Consider the following 15,844-nt stretch of genomic DNA (forward strand, 5'->3'; position numbering starts at 1 on the left):
TCTGTCTTTTTCTCTCTATTTATTCATTCTGTCTTCCTCATTCCCTCTCCTCCTTCCTCATTCCCTCTCCTCCCATCTCTCTGATGATTATCTGACCTCTTTTTTTGTGTCACTTTTCTCTTGTGCTCTCTTGTGCTCTCTCAAATCAGAGGGTAATTTATTCTCATAATTATCAGTAATACGCTTCTTCACGCTCATTGTACATCATGTCTGGTGCTTGGTGAGGAGTTTCTGTCACTCATTCTCTCGTAGCACTGTGACCTGGTTATGTCTATTTTCAGACTCAACCCCAGAGACCCAATTCAGATGTGTTTCTGTCACACCACATAATATGCAGTGTGACTACTATGTCTGACACTACGCTATGGTTTAAACTGTCTGTGGTGTCCTCTGTTCCGGTGTGCATGTGTATGGCTTTCTTAATGCATGGGCCTTTTTTGGAGAAAACATCCTGAGAGGAAATTGTTACATTTCTGTGTGTCCCGCTCTTGTCTAACATGTTTGTCTGGTTTTGACTCTTCTATTTTTTAGCATTTCTCTTAAGGATCTTCCACAGGTAGATCACTCACTGTCTTCTCTCTCTCTCTCTCTCTCTCTCTCTGTCTTTCTCTTTCTCTCTCTTTCTCGCTCTCTCTCACTCTCTGCCGGTCTCTCCCTCCCTCTCTCTCTCTTTCTCTCTCTCTCTCTCTCTCTTTCTCTTGCTTATCTCCTCAGGGCAGGACAGAGGGCCGCCCCTTGTATGAGCATCATGCAGTAGAGAAGAGAGCAGCTACTTCAACTAGAGTGTGTGGGAGTGAAAGGACCCGAGGGCGTCATGGCTGTCTTTAAACTACAGAATGTGGAGGACCTGTATGAGATCGGGGAGGTGCTGGGCAGGTGAGATGCCATTTTAACAAACCATTAATAGAGTTTTTAAATTCCTGTGGTATATCGTATAAATAAACTACAGAATGTGGAGGACCTGTACGAGATTGGTGAGGTGTTGGTCAGGTGAGAGACCATTTTAACAAGCCATTAATAGAGTTCTTACATTCCTGTGGTATATTGTATAAAAACCTATGCAAGATAAGGTTGTCTTGGTATGTGGCCATGATTGGCCAGCAAGATTGAAGGTTGTGGTAGTTAGTCAGTCAAGTCGGCTGCCACATCTAACACATGGAAATGTACTTATCTTGTTTAATGACTGATTCAACCTTGCGCTTTCAACCTTGTCCTTAATAAACACCCACAACATACTTTGAAGCAGTTGTTGATTGAACTCCTTTTATGCAGTATTGCACATTTTGAAAGTGAAATCTGTTTTTACTTCACCTTTCAGCTAAGTAAATAGCAGCATAACCGAAATTCTGGAAGTGAAAATGTTGAAAATATAGTTAAGGCTCGGCTTTATTTCAGTGTCCTGTACTTTGCCACGGTAAATGTTTTAATGCTCATAAATGTTGTGTTTTTTTAGCATTGTGTTTACATAGCATATCTCATATGCAGTATTAGATATGATTTGACCTTGGATTTTTATTTATGTCACAGACTGTAATGACACTACTGTAAATATGCACAGTTTAGTTATAGTTGCAGTTATAGTTACAGTTTAACAATACAGTTTTCAATAATAATATTACTACACAGAATAACTTGTATCTAATATCTAGGGCCAGCTGCTCAGTGTTGGACGTATCTTATTTATTCTTATTTTTATGTATATATTTTATTCTTATTACCTTATAACCCTCTCTTACCTGTAACTCTCCTTACTGCTATTACACCTGAATCTCCCTACTGGAAGAAATTAAGGTTTATCTTAACTTGTATTATCTTATCTTATAATAAAAATGTCCATTACCTACCTTGAACTGTAGAGCATAGTGAATTACAGTAGATTGAATACGTGTGAACTAATTTCAGGAAATATCGCCCCTCTCTAGTGGCCATTTTGGGCAGGTGCGTGAGGTGCGAGAGCGGGCCTCAGGGGTGCGATGGGCTGCCAAGTTCCTGAAGATCCGCAGAGGAGCCGGAAGCCGGCTGGGGATGGAGAGGAAGAGTGTGGAGAGAGAGGTGGAGCTGCTCCAGGCCCTCCAGCACCACAACGTCATGGCCCTCAAGGACGTGTTCGAGTGCAGAGCTGAGATCGTCCTCATCGTGGAGCTGTGAGTGTGTGTGTGTGTGTGTGTGTGTGTGTGAGAGAGTGTGTGTGTATGTGTGTGTGTGTGTGTGTGTGTGTGTGTGTGTGAGTGTGTGTGTTTGTGTGTGTGTGTGAGTGTGTGTGTTTGTGTGTGTGTGAGTGTGTGTGCACGTGCGCGTATGTATGTGAGTGTGTGAGTGTGTGTGTTTGTGTGTCTATGAGAGTGTGTGCACGTGCGCGTATGTGTGTGTGTCTGCGTGTGTGTGCGCGTGTGTGAGAGAGAGCGAGATAGTGGGAGTGTTTGCACCTGTGTATTTCTGTGGATGAGTGTGTATACACACTTGGTTTGTGTCATTAGGTGAGGGTATATTTGAGAGGGTGCTGTGCTGTCTTGACCTTAAACACTGAGGTCAATTGGAGAGGGCTGGTTTTGTCCTCCATACAGATGCATCTTCTGATTGGTAAGCTGTGAGTGCTGTTGTTCACATCCATGAATCCAGCATGTAAAACACATTTGTTTGTAATTAAATACAGTGCAGCTGATTATTTGGCATTCTGTGTTGAAACAACCAACATCAAAGTCTCTGTCTAGTTTGCTTGAAATGTATTGCCGTGGGGGAACAGAATGATGAAAGAGCCAGGGGGATTAAATAAGGTGTGGGAATGAGAAAGGCAGAGGTGGCAGCAGAGTGACAGAGAGGAGCTTAGCGAAAGGCTCCAGCAGGAACAGAGAGCCAATCGTCCAGAGACCAGAGGGATGGAGGAAGGACCGAATGATAGAAGCGACTTCCTGGCTGGCAAGAGAGAATCAGGAGATGAGGAGGAGCAGCAGAGAGGAGGAGAGAGGATGAGAGGAGCAGCAGAGAGGAGGTCAAGGGGCAGGAGAACATTCTCTTAGTTACTGTCACAGCATCTCTCAAGTGTTTCAGATGAAGAGTTTAATTAAAGATTGGTTGCTGCAGTTGGGTCAGAGTGATCTCAAGGCAGCTTTCTTAATGTGTTACATCTCGAGCGTCGCTCTCTACCTTTAAGAAGCTCTTGAAGACCCAACTCTTCAGAGAGCTCCTCCTTTCCAAACTTGCCCTTCCTCTCCTTATCTTTCCTCTAATGCCATTTCCTCTAACTAGTACTTAACTCACACTTACAGTAGTTACATTCCTGAACTTTTTATTTCTTATAAAGTAGTATTTATTGTTACACTAGGTCTCTATTGCACGTAGCTTGCTTGTTCTCTCCTTTGTACGTTACTTTGGATAAAAGCGTCTGCCAAATGACTACAATTGTAAATGTCTTAAAATTGGTCTTTTATTACACTAGTTATGCAGTTGATAACAGGAGAGGGGTAGTTCTGCTTTTTCTGTTAAAACTGCAAGTTCGTGTAAGTGCCAGTCACTTGTGGTGAGGCAATTTGTGGTTTCTCCCTAGTTCTGCATAGTTAGGCCCGAGGGACTTGCCACTCAGTCGTTTCAGCACTATGTATGAAGTTGCTTAATTCGCAGAAAGGCGACACCTGCAGTCGCAGTCGTCGTAGTAACAACGCTTTGCCTATTGTTGCATATTTAGGCTCAGTGTGTTAGCATCTTTCTATCTCATTCTCCATTTGCAAAGTTTAATGATTACTCTCTCACTCTGTCTTTCTTTCTTTTCTTTGTGAGTGTGTGTGTGTGTGTGTGTGTGTGTGTGTGTGTGTGTGTCTCCCCCGCTCCTGACTCTCTCTTATCTTTCAGTATCAGTGGAGGGGAGCTGTTTGACTTCATCGCAGAGAAGGAGAACTTGACAGAGTCCGAGGCCATAGAGTTCCTCAAACAGATCTTGCAGGGAGTGAGCTACATGCACAGCAAACACATCTGCCACTTCGACCTCAAGGTACGCCCTCACAACGATCATCCCGCCATTTTCCAGTCCGTGTTCCCTCTGTGCCTTATTCTGTTCTCTTGAATATTTTCTAAAACTGATTGTTCAAATCCTTGATTGTGATTGGCTAAAAGCCGTTGTAAAATCTAGCATAACCTTACAGTTTTTCCTCATAACATATTATGATAACATTCCATATTACTGCGCAGCCAATGGCAAGGCAAGGCAATTTTATTCATATAGCGCATTTCATACACATGTGGAGCAACATCATCTGGGACACTGAAGCGTCCAAATCAGGATACCCCTGTCGCTGCACCAGCAAAGAGGAGCCCGTTTGAAAACTATTTCAACAATTGCACTATTAATGGCGATATACAAATTAATGTGAATATATAAGCAACCTTTTTTGTCGGTAGCGCAAGTGTTCCATCTGGCTGTTGCGTTGCTTCAAGGGTTGCGTGGCAACGATTTATTTAGGAACTATATTTTGTAGTGGTGGAAGAATGACGGTTTATCATTAAACTATTGTTTCTTAAATTGAATTGTTTTTATTTAATGAAACCATATCAAATATTTGTAGTAACAGTTTTAGAAAAGCAATAAGCCCCGCTTCGCGTCGTGCCTAACAACTCCCCTTACCTGTTCTAAAATCAGCTCAAACCACGGCCTCTTGGGGCTTATTGCTTAAATATACCACACTCACCATCTTCTTTCATTTCAGTTGTTTAATATGAAATATCAAGATTATCATATTCTATTATACAGTATGTATGGCTTCACGTATGTTTTGCAGAAAGCTTCTAAAGCAGATAGCAGAGGTCTCTGTAATGCTTCCCTTTATATTACATATATACAGTGGGGAAAATAAGTATTTGCCCCCTTCCGATTTCGCGAGTTTGGCTACTTGCAAAGAAATGTGTGATCCATAATTGTAATGGTAGGTCTATTTTAACAGTGAGAGGCAGAATATCAACAAAAACATCCAGAAAATTGCATTTTATAACAGTAATGAATTGATTTTCATTTGTTGCGGAAAATAAGTATTTGAACCCCTACCAAACAGCAAGAATTCTGGCTCCCACAGACCAGTTATGTGCCCAAGAAGCACACATATTAGTCCTCATTAGTCCTAACAAGGTACACCTGATCTTAACTGGTGACGTGTAAAAGAAACCTGTCCAAAGAATCATACTTCACACCTTCAACCTCACAACCATGGGCAACAACACCAAAGAGTTGTCCAAGGACGTCAGAGATAAGATTGTAGACCTGCACAAGCCTGGAATGGGCTACAAATCCATCGGCAAGCAGCTTGGTGAGAAGCAGATAATTATTGGTGCGATTATTCGCCAATGGAAGCAACACCATCAAACAACTGTCAATCGCTCTTGGTCTGGGGCTCTTTGCAAGATACTGTATCCCCTCGTGTGGTATCGGTGATCATCTGAAAGGTGCAGAATAACCCCAGGAGATGGAGATGGAAACATTATGCTTTGGGGCTGTTTCTCTGCCAAAGGCACAGGACGACTCAACCGCATCGAGGGGAATATGGATGTGGCCATGTACTGTGGAATCTTGGGCGAGAACGTCAGCCAGGATAATAAAAACGCAACCTTAAGGATTTGGAGAGAATCTGCAAAGAGGAGTAGACCAAAATCCCTCCTGAGATGTGTGTAAACCTGGTGACCAACTCACTGTAACAATATACCTACCATTTCAATTATAGATCCCACATTTCTTTGCAAGTGGCCAAACTTGCGAAATCGGCAGGGGGTCAAATACTTATTTTCCCCACTGTATGACTTAAGGGACTGATTTGGTGACTTTGTCTAGTTTGTCTTGTTGCATGTACTGTATATAGTTCAGAGTAGTATGTAGTATATACATCAAACATTGGTTAATTATTGTATTGATTAATAATATTGTGTGTGTGTGTGTGTGTGTGTGTGTGTGTGTGTGTGTGTGTGTGTGTGTGTGTGTGTGTGTGTGTGTGTGTGTGTGTGTATGTATGTGTCTCCTCATACCTCTTAGCCAGAGAACATCATGTTGTCAAGCAATACCCTGCCCAATACAGATATCAAGATCATAGACTTTGGCATGGCCCACCGCTTTATCCAAGGGGAGGAGTACAGAAGCATGGGAGGCACCCCCCAGTATATAGGTTAGTGGTACAGTCCAGTCATCAACACATAAACTTCTTCAGACAGATGTCAAGGTGTCTGAATTTGGTGTGTTTGTGTCAGTGTGTGTGTGTGTTCAAGTGAGTGTGTCCTGTGCTTGCAGCTAGCCAAGACAAGTCTGTTGGTTTCCATGGAGACAGTAAGGTTAGGAAATGACACTGCAATTTTGGTTGGGGGGGGGGGGTTGGCGCAAGCCAATAAGCCCCCCATTTACGAGCTGCAAAAAGCCCATAAATAAAATAAAACATTTTAAAAAGTGACTTTTGGAAAAGCATCACGATCAAATCCACCAACAGAGGTTAGATGCTTCTCTGACCAATGAGCCTTTTTGAAAGCACAGCATTAGTTATTAGTTTGGAGTGTTGCGTGCAACAACAGTCTAGATTATTTTATCTTGAGCCCTATAGATAAATAATCACAAACAGCTTGAAACACGCACACATGCTTAACACGCGCATGGTTACAGCAGAGATGAAGTACTGTGCTCGTTGCTTTTTAATTATGTTTGTCTCACCGTGTGCGGATAGAGAGTGTTCATCTACGTGATAGGGCTATCTGTATTCTGAACTTTACGGACGCAGACAAACTAGACTTCGTCTGCACGTCGCTTCAGTCCGCTCAGCTGCAGTCACAGGAAGAGAAACAATGCTATAAGATTATCACAGATATTTAAAGCATCTCTTTCCTTCCAATGTATTTAATCTTTTAATACATTTCCTTCTCTCTGCTCATTCAGTGATTTAGTACCAAATTACTGTAATCCTTCATAATGTTTATTAGAGAGTTGGAGTAAGCAGATTTTACTTATAAAGTAACACCTATGCATGAAAATAAAACATTATAATACACACAATACAGGAACACACTTTATTTATTTTTTAAAGTCTAAAAGCATTTTTTTTTTTTTAAACAAGCTGGCTCTTGTCCCAGAATGCATTGCACTTCTTTCATTCCTGAACTGCCCGTCTTACCGGTTGATAAAAAAAACTACACCTTTTGGCTGGATGAACATGGGACCACTGTAGCTATTTAGCAGCAATAGCAAAACTACACCTTTAAGTTGGAATAACATGGGACCACTGTAGCTATAGTTTCAGTAGGAGTGATATCCTTTATGGTTGTTCATCATCTATTACTTACTACATTTAAATTAGACTAGGGCTAGGCTAACAGGATATTTGGTTTACTGCCATAAACATCCTCTTTCTTAGTGAGATCTAGAATGAATGAAATCCTTACAGGATATTAAGTTGACTGCCATAAACACTCTTTTTCTTACTGAGATCTAGAATGAATGAAATCCTTAAGGACTTGCATTCTTTTTGGTTTATAGTTGTGTTTGTTTAGCCCTTTGAGTTCCCCTTTTATTACGTTTGTTCAGTTCGTGGAGCTCTTAACGTCCCCTGTGTTTTCTCTCTCAACCGTTCTTTCTCTCCATCTCTCACTCTCTTAGCTCCCGAGGTCATTAACTATGAACCACTGAGCACAGCCGGAGATATGTGGTGAGTTCCACATAAACATGATCACACATGGACATGCACTCACACACACACACTCACACACATGCTCTCACACACGCACACACACACACACTCACACACACACATACAGACACAAATGAGTCACGCATGGATGCCACATTTTGCCTTTCCCTTGTGCTTTGGGCTATGACACAGACATGTTCCGACTCGATCTCAACAGCCCTAAAGCTGTTATGAGTGTGAAGGCATTTGCATATTAGTGTATGTGTCCACCCTAATATGCTTATTTTAAGTACACATGAATGCATAGATCTGTATTTGAGAGCATGGGATAAAGTGAACCACATTGGTTGGACAGTCAGATTCTGTTGTCACAGTATATGTCAGGCATATTTCTGTGTGTGCAAATGTGATGATGGCTAAAATGGTTTAATTAAGGTAAGGGTGGCCTGATATGTTTTTATGCGGCACATTACTAAGCTCATCCCTCAGGCACTATTGGAAGGCTGTGTGTATGTTCTCTCTTTGGTTTTATGGAAATGTGATTGTTATTTGTTCTCTGTTTTCCAGGAGCATGGGCGTCATCACTTTCATTCTGTGAGTCTCCCTCCTCTTTTTCTCTTTCTCTTTCTCTCTCTCTCTATTTCTGTGTGTGTGTGTGTGTGTGTGTGTGTGTCTATGTGTGTATGTATATATGTGTGTGCTTTATGTGTGTGTTTGTGTTTGGCATGTATGTGTGTGTGTGTGTGTGTGTGTGTGTGTGTGTGTGTGTGTGTGTGTATGTGTTTGGCATGTGTGTGTGTGTGTGTGTGTGAGCTCAGTGCCCTGTGGTCAAGTGTTCTTTTGCGCTGCTGAACACACAGTCCATGACTCACTCAGGGGACTCCATTTTAAACTATCAGACTCACAGAGGCTTGTTTGGCAGAGACCCCACCAAAACCAACATGGCTTTATTTGGGCCGTGTCCTTATGACAGGATCTCACAATGGGGACGAATGGGTTCCTGATCCTCACTGAGGAAGCCTTGTTTCCTGTTTTCACGAGTAATGTTGATTTGAGATATGATTTGCAGCCGTGTTGTTTCTGCTATTTGGACTGGTCGGAAGAAATGCTGGTGGTTTTTAGCATTCTCATTTAGATGTGGGACTATTAAAATACCTTCCAGTCAGAGGTTGGGTTTCTGGTTTCCAAACATTTACATCAGGATATGCCCCAGTTCTAGCCTCCAGAGCAGTAGAAGGTAAATAGAGTCATATCAATCAGACATATCCCTTCTGTGCATGTGTGTGTATATGCGTTTTCGTTATGAAACACGGCAAAAGATTGCAATGAGTGACTTAATTAATAGCAGCCTAAACATTTCCTCTTGTCATTGTGAGTAAATCTTAACCCTGTCCAACGCAACATAAGCATATGCACAGCATTCAACTCCAGACAAGAAAGCAAGAAAAAGTAAGAAACCCTAGCTAATGCTAAAAGCAAGAACTAGTCACATTAGTGAAATGAAATCAGTAAAATTATCTGAACACCTGGATGCTACTACTCTTGCTCAATGTAGCACCTAAACACTGCAGTATGGCATAAATGTTTGTACAAAAAACAAAAAAAACTCCTATTTTTCAGACTGAGTGGTCTCTCCCCCTTCCAAGGGAACACCGATGAGGAGACGCTACGCAACATTGTGGGGATGGTCTATGAGTTTGATGACTACCACTTCAGCCAGACCAGCGCCATGGCCAAAGACTTCATCCAGAAGCTCCTGGTGAAGGCTCCAACGTAAGGCCTCTGCGCTTTTATAAACACAAACCGGTGGTGCGAAACAAAGTTACTCTCTGTCTATCTATCTCTCTCTCCCTTCCTCTCTCTTTTTCTGTCACTCTCTCTCACACTCGCTCTTCCTCTGCATTTTTAGGTAAACAGGTTGGTATATTATCTATGTTTAGTGTTTATGTATTCTTATCTCTCGGTTTACCTATCTCTGTAATTTGTTGTTTATCTGTGCAGTGAAAGGATGTCAGCTGAGGAGTGTCTAAATCACCCATGGATTAAGGTGAGGCATCGTGGGTAATGTAGTGGACTTGAGATGCTGTATGTATATTGAAAATTATTTGTGTGTGTGGTCACTATGAACAGTACCAGAGGTGTGGGTCTGTGCGTGTGTGTGTTTACGTACATGTGTGTGTGTGTGCGTGTTTTTGTGTGTGTGTTTGTGAGAGTAATCATCCCATGATTTTTGATATACTTGGATAAGATCTATTTGCTTGACCTTTTAATAGCCTTTCTCAATCCCCCACACTTCTTCCCGCTCTGTCAGCCTCTTACACGAACACAGGTTGCCAAGAGGAACCGTTCCTCCATCAACATGAGGAATTTCAAGAAATTCAATGCCAAGAGAAAATGGAAGGTGTGTATCTGTGTGTATGGTTTATGACATACATGGTGGTGTGTGTTCCTTTTTTACGTACGTATCTCTGCAAACCCATACAGTATGTGATGTGCTTTGTAATAAGGTAGGTAGCTTGTTTCCTCTCAGCTGTTTGCTGTGTTTAGTTTAAAACTTTAATTGTGTGCGTTTTAAACGTTCCTCTGGCTTGTATGGCTAACCAGGTGCTAAAGCCATGTTTTGAAATGTAAGACAACCCTTTAAGATACAAGCAGAAGGACTACCTAGAGAACAACTTCAAATCTAATTCTACTCAGGCTCCGTTTTTGGTCCCTCCGCAGAAATGACTCATCCTCACCCAGCAGGCATTCAATGAGAGCCACCTGCTGGTTGTTTGTTATACTGCACTCATTCAGCTGTCTCTTACCCAGCCAAATGACACATTTTTTTTTTTTTTACAAATGTTTAATTTAATATCCTGTACTCTGTTGTGTCTCTCCTTGCTCTGTTTCCACCCTTCTCTTACCACCCTTTCTCTTTTATTCCTTGTAGATGTCCTATAACATGGTGTCAGCCTGTAACCGGCTTTGTCGACTGCAGCTACATTGCAAGACTAGTGCCTTGCAGGATGAAGAGCTGGTGAGAACACCGCCCACCCCCACCCCGGCTCAAACACACACTCCCCCTTTACCTTAGCAGGCCATCCAGTAAAACCTCTAGAGTTTTCCTGTTCACACATCCATCTATATTCTTTTGTATTCAGTCAAACACCTGTGCTCCCCTCTCTGCACTGCAGTCTGTTATCCCTGAGGATGAAGAGTTGGTGAGAACCCTCCCCACCCCCGCTCAAACCCACCCCGGCTGAAACCCACCCCCACTTAAACCCACCCACGCTCGAACCCAACGCACAAACCCCCGCTCAAACCCCCCCGCTCAAACCCTCTGCTCAAACCCCCCCCCATCCCCGCTCAAACCCTCCCCCCCGCTTAAACCTTACAATCAAACCCCACAATCAAACCCCCACGCTCAAACCCCACGCTCAAACCCCCTGCTCAAACCCAAACCCCCGATTTTGTTTTCATTGTAGAATTCTAATAGGTTTCATATAAAAACCTGTAATGAAGGGTTTCACTGAGAACTTATGAGGGTCCATATCAGTTATTTTCAAGTGAGCATATATGCGTATGAATATTTCTATATTCATCAGTTTTACAGACAGCTGTTAAGATGGTATGAACTTTAATTGCACAGTTTAATAAAAAGCTGTTGAGATGGTATGCACTTATTGGAGTGTTTGGTAATTGAGGGTAATTCTAAAAGACGACTATTTCTGTGGAGAGAGATTTTACATCCGAAAGTTATCAACTAAGAAGTCGTCAACCTATACTTCAGTCATTCTAACAGAAATGATGTTTAGACAGAGAGAGAAGTCAGGGGAGGCATGAGAGTAAGGGTCAGTTCACACCTATGGCAGCATAATGGAGGGCAGACCTTTAGGACACAGAGGATGAGGAGACCTTCTTCCAGGAGACAGGAGACATGACTCTGTGTGTGTGTGTGTGTGTGTGTGTGTGTGTGTGTGTCCTCTTCCCTTCCAGAGACAGTGTGAAAGCGACCAGGAGGAAAGCGAGACCAAAACCTCATCGCTCCTCCGCCGCAGACTCAGCAGCAGTTCCTAAAGCCACCAGAGGGGGGCAGATTTGCCTTGTCCCGCACCGCAAATACTGACCATTAGATGGAGCAAGAGGGACCCAGCCCGGAACCTCCATTCTCCGACTGCCGACCCTACCTGCAGAGTGCCCGCTGACATCGGCTCAGCTAGATGAAACACAACGGGGATATGGGGTGAACGTTCCCTGCAAGCTGCTTATTCATACCAGCATAAAACAAACATTTCCTCAATCGCAAACCACTTGTTCTTTTAACTATTAACACCGCAGCTGAATATGATGCGTTAGGATGTCAAAGAAGAGTGCTATCAGTTTCCTTATAGAGCGTGAGTTTTACATTCCAGTCAGGACAGCTGGCTCTTTTCTTAAAGGCAACAGTCCAACAGATGTGAGGAAGTTCCTCACAGCAGCGCATGAGCTTAGTATCTCCCCTGAAGAGGATAAATAAATAGAAAGATGTCTATTTCATGGAGAGCCCCTGTATTTCCTGAATGATTTTGAGTCTAGGCTAACTGCTTTAACTTCATAACTGCACAGTGTTGAATGACTGTCTCGAAGAAATGCATGTTTCTGGCATGCTAACTTTAGCTGTTAGGGTAGTCTGTTTTTATAGATATGCATATATGTTTTTCATGGGTGCTGGTGTGAGCTGTAATGTGGCCTGTAGCTGGGTCTTGGAAGACTCATAGGAAGGGTTAGCTGAATGAAGACTTCTGGGATACTCTCGTCAGTGAAGGTGAAGGATAGTACCACTCCAGCCTGTGAATGAAGACTTCGGCACAGAAGATTCCAGATCCCCAAGTTGAAAGGAATCACCTGCCTGAGTGAATGAAGATAAGATAAGAATGGGGATGCTGGAGGAATTTGAGTACTCACTGTGAAGATGTTTGTTCAGAAAAAAAAACACTGGAGTTGCTCACTGGCTATGTCAGTCTTGCAACCCACCGATGTCTTTGATTGGAGGGTTGAACGCTTTTATACAGAATGATAACTATTCAGTCAGACTGATGTCTAATAGGATTCAGTGGGGTTGATTTGCCACCAAGAGAGCTCCCTGGATAAACATGCTTGTCATGTACAGTGGATGCATGCCTCCATTGCTGGACATACTGCATACAATTTTTCTGCTGAGGTCTGGCTGAAGGTGTGTGTTCAGTTATCCTCAGCTCTAAAGTATATATTTGGTCACATTGTAACATTTGTAACACAGAATGATTTGAAAGCCAATGGTTATTTCCGATTTTCATATACAGTATAGTGATTATGTGCTTGATATGCAATTAACATGGGTGGCGCCATACATTTGCCATAATTAACTTGATACATATAATTACACATGTTACATTGTTGTAACACCATACGTTTTATCTTTACATTGATGTCTGGATCTCTTTTTTTCGTTGTGCTAGCTTTATGGCTTCTGTGTGTAGTTTGGACTGTTTACAATGACTTTCCTCAGAGTGTACCACAAGTTACTCTTCTCCTTGGGGAGATAGGGGCAGAGAAAAAGCTGACCTCTCATTAGGGAACTTATTGAGCGGGATTTATAGTCTGGATTTGGAGGGGGTTTATGTCTTCCTATCAGATTTTAGATCACTTCAATTTGGAAAGGCCAGAGTAATAGCTGCGATGTGTTATTAATTTTATCTGTTTTGTCAGATGGTGTGCCATAAGTGTGACAGTTATGTCATGTACTGTACATTTCATGTTCATGTTATGTCATGTCTGATGTGAAGGGTGATGGATGGGTCCAGCATGTTTGTGAGACAGCAAAAAGTTCATGTAAATGTAAATGATATTGTTAAATATTTTATTCATGGCAAGGGAGAACTATGGGAGAGGAATGGGTATTAGAGGTGATTGAAATACGTATCATTTTTTACACATTGTGTAATTAATAAACAATACATGTCATTGTGTTCACAGCAACTCCTAGGTATGCCTGTGTGTTTGTCAAAGTACCTACCTTTAGTGAAGTATGTTATTGGTAGAATATGTTACTATTTTATTGCTTACGCATGCGGTTTGTCATTTGTGTGCTAACCATTAAAACTGTTTGTTTGGAGATATGATAATCTGTGAGTTATCCAGACTGTAATTGAACTACACACGTATTGTCATTGTTCTATTTTAAACACATAGTAGATCATGAGTGGTATGTTTGAACCTGGAGTGTTCATAGCAACCTCCAAAACACAAACACTCTTTTATTCTTGATTCGGAGTTGTTCGTTAGTTTTTCACGCAACAAGCGACACGACCTTCCTCAAACTGACGTTGAATGATGCAGTGCCACGCTAGCATGTTAATCAGCACCTGGAAGCCGCAAATATAGGCGTGATCCGAACTAATGGGCGTGGTCATGTATGTCCACTCCAGAGCAGAGCACGAGCAACAGATGTAGAATGCAAGAGGCACTGGAATTTACGCGTGCGGTTTAAGAATATGCAATCAATGTGATTTGTCTGTGATGGTGAACATGAGGTGGACATTCCTGGAGTTTTTTCTGTGACTTCCAATAGGGTACCGCGATTGAAAGTTTAAAACACTTCCAAGAGGCCTTTTGTTAGTCAACGAAAGAGCGAATTCAGAATCAGTCCAAGATTGCAGAATAATCACTTGGATGAACGATTGTAAAGGTAAAGTCTACCATGTCCGTCTATCATACTTTCTTTTACAAATTCTCATTTGTATTCAGAAATGTCGGTAATGTGAATAGCTAATGATGTTCTGCCCAAGTGGTGTATGATATGTGTTGACTTTTAAGATTTCTGTCCTACACCAGCAACTGAAACCATTAGATACGTTTAACACTGGTAGGCTACAACAAGGGGCAGGCATAAAGGAAATAGTAGTAGTTGAGCGTAGTTTTTACTGTTTGTGAATTTAGCGTTGGGATTTTAAGGTTAAGCAAAGCAGTGTGCGAACACAAGTCCTTGTACACGCATCTCCACAACCACACTGTAATAGGAGCCACACAACCTCACATGCCAGATCAGATCTGACCCGACACTAACAAACTAACTTACAGCTTCTGGGTTTAGAAGCCCATTACTCCAAACAGTTATTTCCCAACGTGAAGCGGTCAACGACACAGCGCGGCGCACCTTGCACGCCAGTAAAATTCAGCGGGGCAGATAAGAAGCTTTTTTCTGCACATCACACATATAAGGATTCAGCCCTGGTGTCACACAAACAACAGTGAGCTGTGTGTGTGTGTGTGTGTGCATGTGTGTCGGGACCTTTTCAGATTGGATTGACACCAGCCCTGACACACCACCCTTAGTGCCCCATTTACATCTTAAAGAGGCTTGCTAATGAAAGTCTAGGGGAGGGAGAGAGTGTGTAACAGTGACAGTGAGCAGAGAAAGGACAGAGAAAGAGGTTTTAGGCCCCAGGGTGCTATTTAGTCACCTTACCCCTTTAGGGGCACTGAAAGGGTGGCCCACCAGGAGAGAAAGACAGACCAACAGAGAGAGGGAGAGAGAGAAAGAAAGACCAGCAAAGAGAGGGAAAGAGAGAGAAAGGGGGAAGTGTTTGTATTCAGGCGAGTGAGAATGGAGAGAGATTGTTCTGTATTTTATGTTGAAGGTATATTACCTGAGATAATCCTGGGGCTTTGTGCTAAAGAGCACATTTCAACAGTTCTGATCACGCTTGCTTGGACATAAAGAGAATTTCTGCAAAATCACTGCAGACTTGGAATAATATTTCTCAGGGTAGCTGCCTATCTCTCTCTCCATATCGCTCTCCCTCTCTCGCTCTCTCTCTCTCTCTACTTATCTTCCTCTCTCTCTCTCGCTATAGGTAATTCCAAATTGATACAAGCCATTGTCAGTTATGCTGTCATGTGTTTTACCTCCAGATCTTGTTTCTAAAAATCTGTATTAAAATGTTTAAAACTTAGAGGGATTTATTTATGTTTCAAAACTGAATCATCAGAGCAGTGGAATGTGACTTCAGACATCTGTCCTTCAATTACTATGATTTCCTGAAAGAATTCTATTCGGTGTTCTCTGTTGGCGGACATTTCCATTGAAAAGCAAAATCTCATTTCACATTGATTTAACAGCTTAACAGCTGGCACTATCTCCAGCACCAGCAGCACATTGAATAAGAATAAGTGGGGTGGAGAGCGACAGACAAGAGGATAAG

General features: G+C 42.2%; 1 protein-coding gene across 1 annotated transcript; it reads left to right on the forward strand.

The window, feature by feature from the left end:
• Positions 1-814: 814 nt before the first annotated feature.
• Positions 815-11,699, forward strand: LOC308381291 (death-associated protein kinase 2-like; the record flags this gene model as incomplete). The annotated part of the gene is made up of 12 exons (XM_080858841.1): positions 815-876; positions 1,923-2,144; positions 3,847-3,985; positions 6,008-6,137; positions 7,610-7,658; positions 8,208-8,234; positions 9,261-9,413; positions 9,642-9,687; positions 9,952-10,041; positions 10,573-10,659; positions 10,784-10,843; positions 11,619-11,699. 12 exons carry the CDS (start codon positions 815-817, stop codon positions 11,697-11,699), a joined length of 1,146 nt encoding a protein of 381 aa, XP_080714967.1.
• Positions 11,700-15,844: the final 4,145 nt, after the last annotated feature.

This window comes from Sprattus sprattus, assembly GCF_963457725.1.
Source record: "Sprattus sprattus genome assembly, chromosome: 20".
Taxonomy (NCBI): Eukaryota; Metazoa; Chordata; class Actinopteri; order Clupeiformes; family Clupeidae; genus Sprattus; species Sprattus sprattus.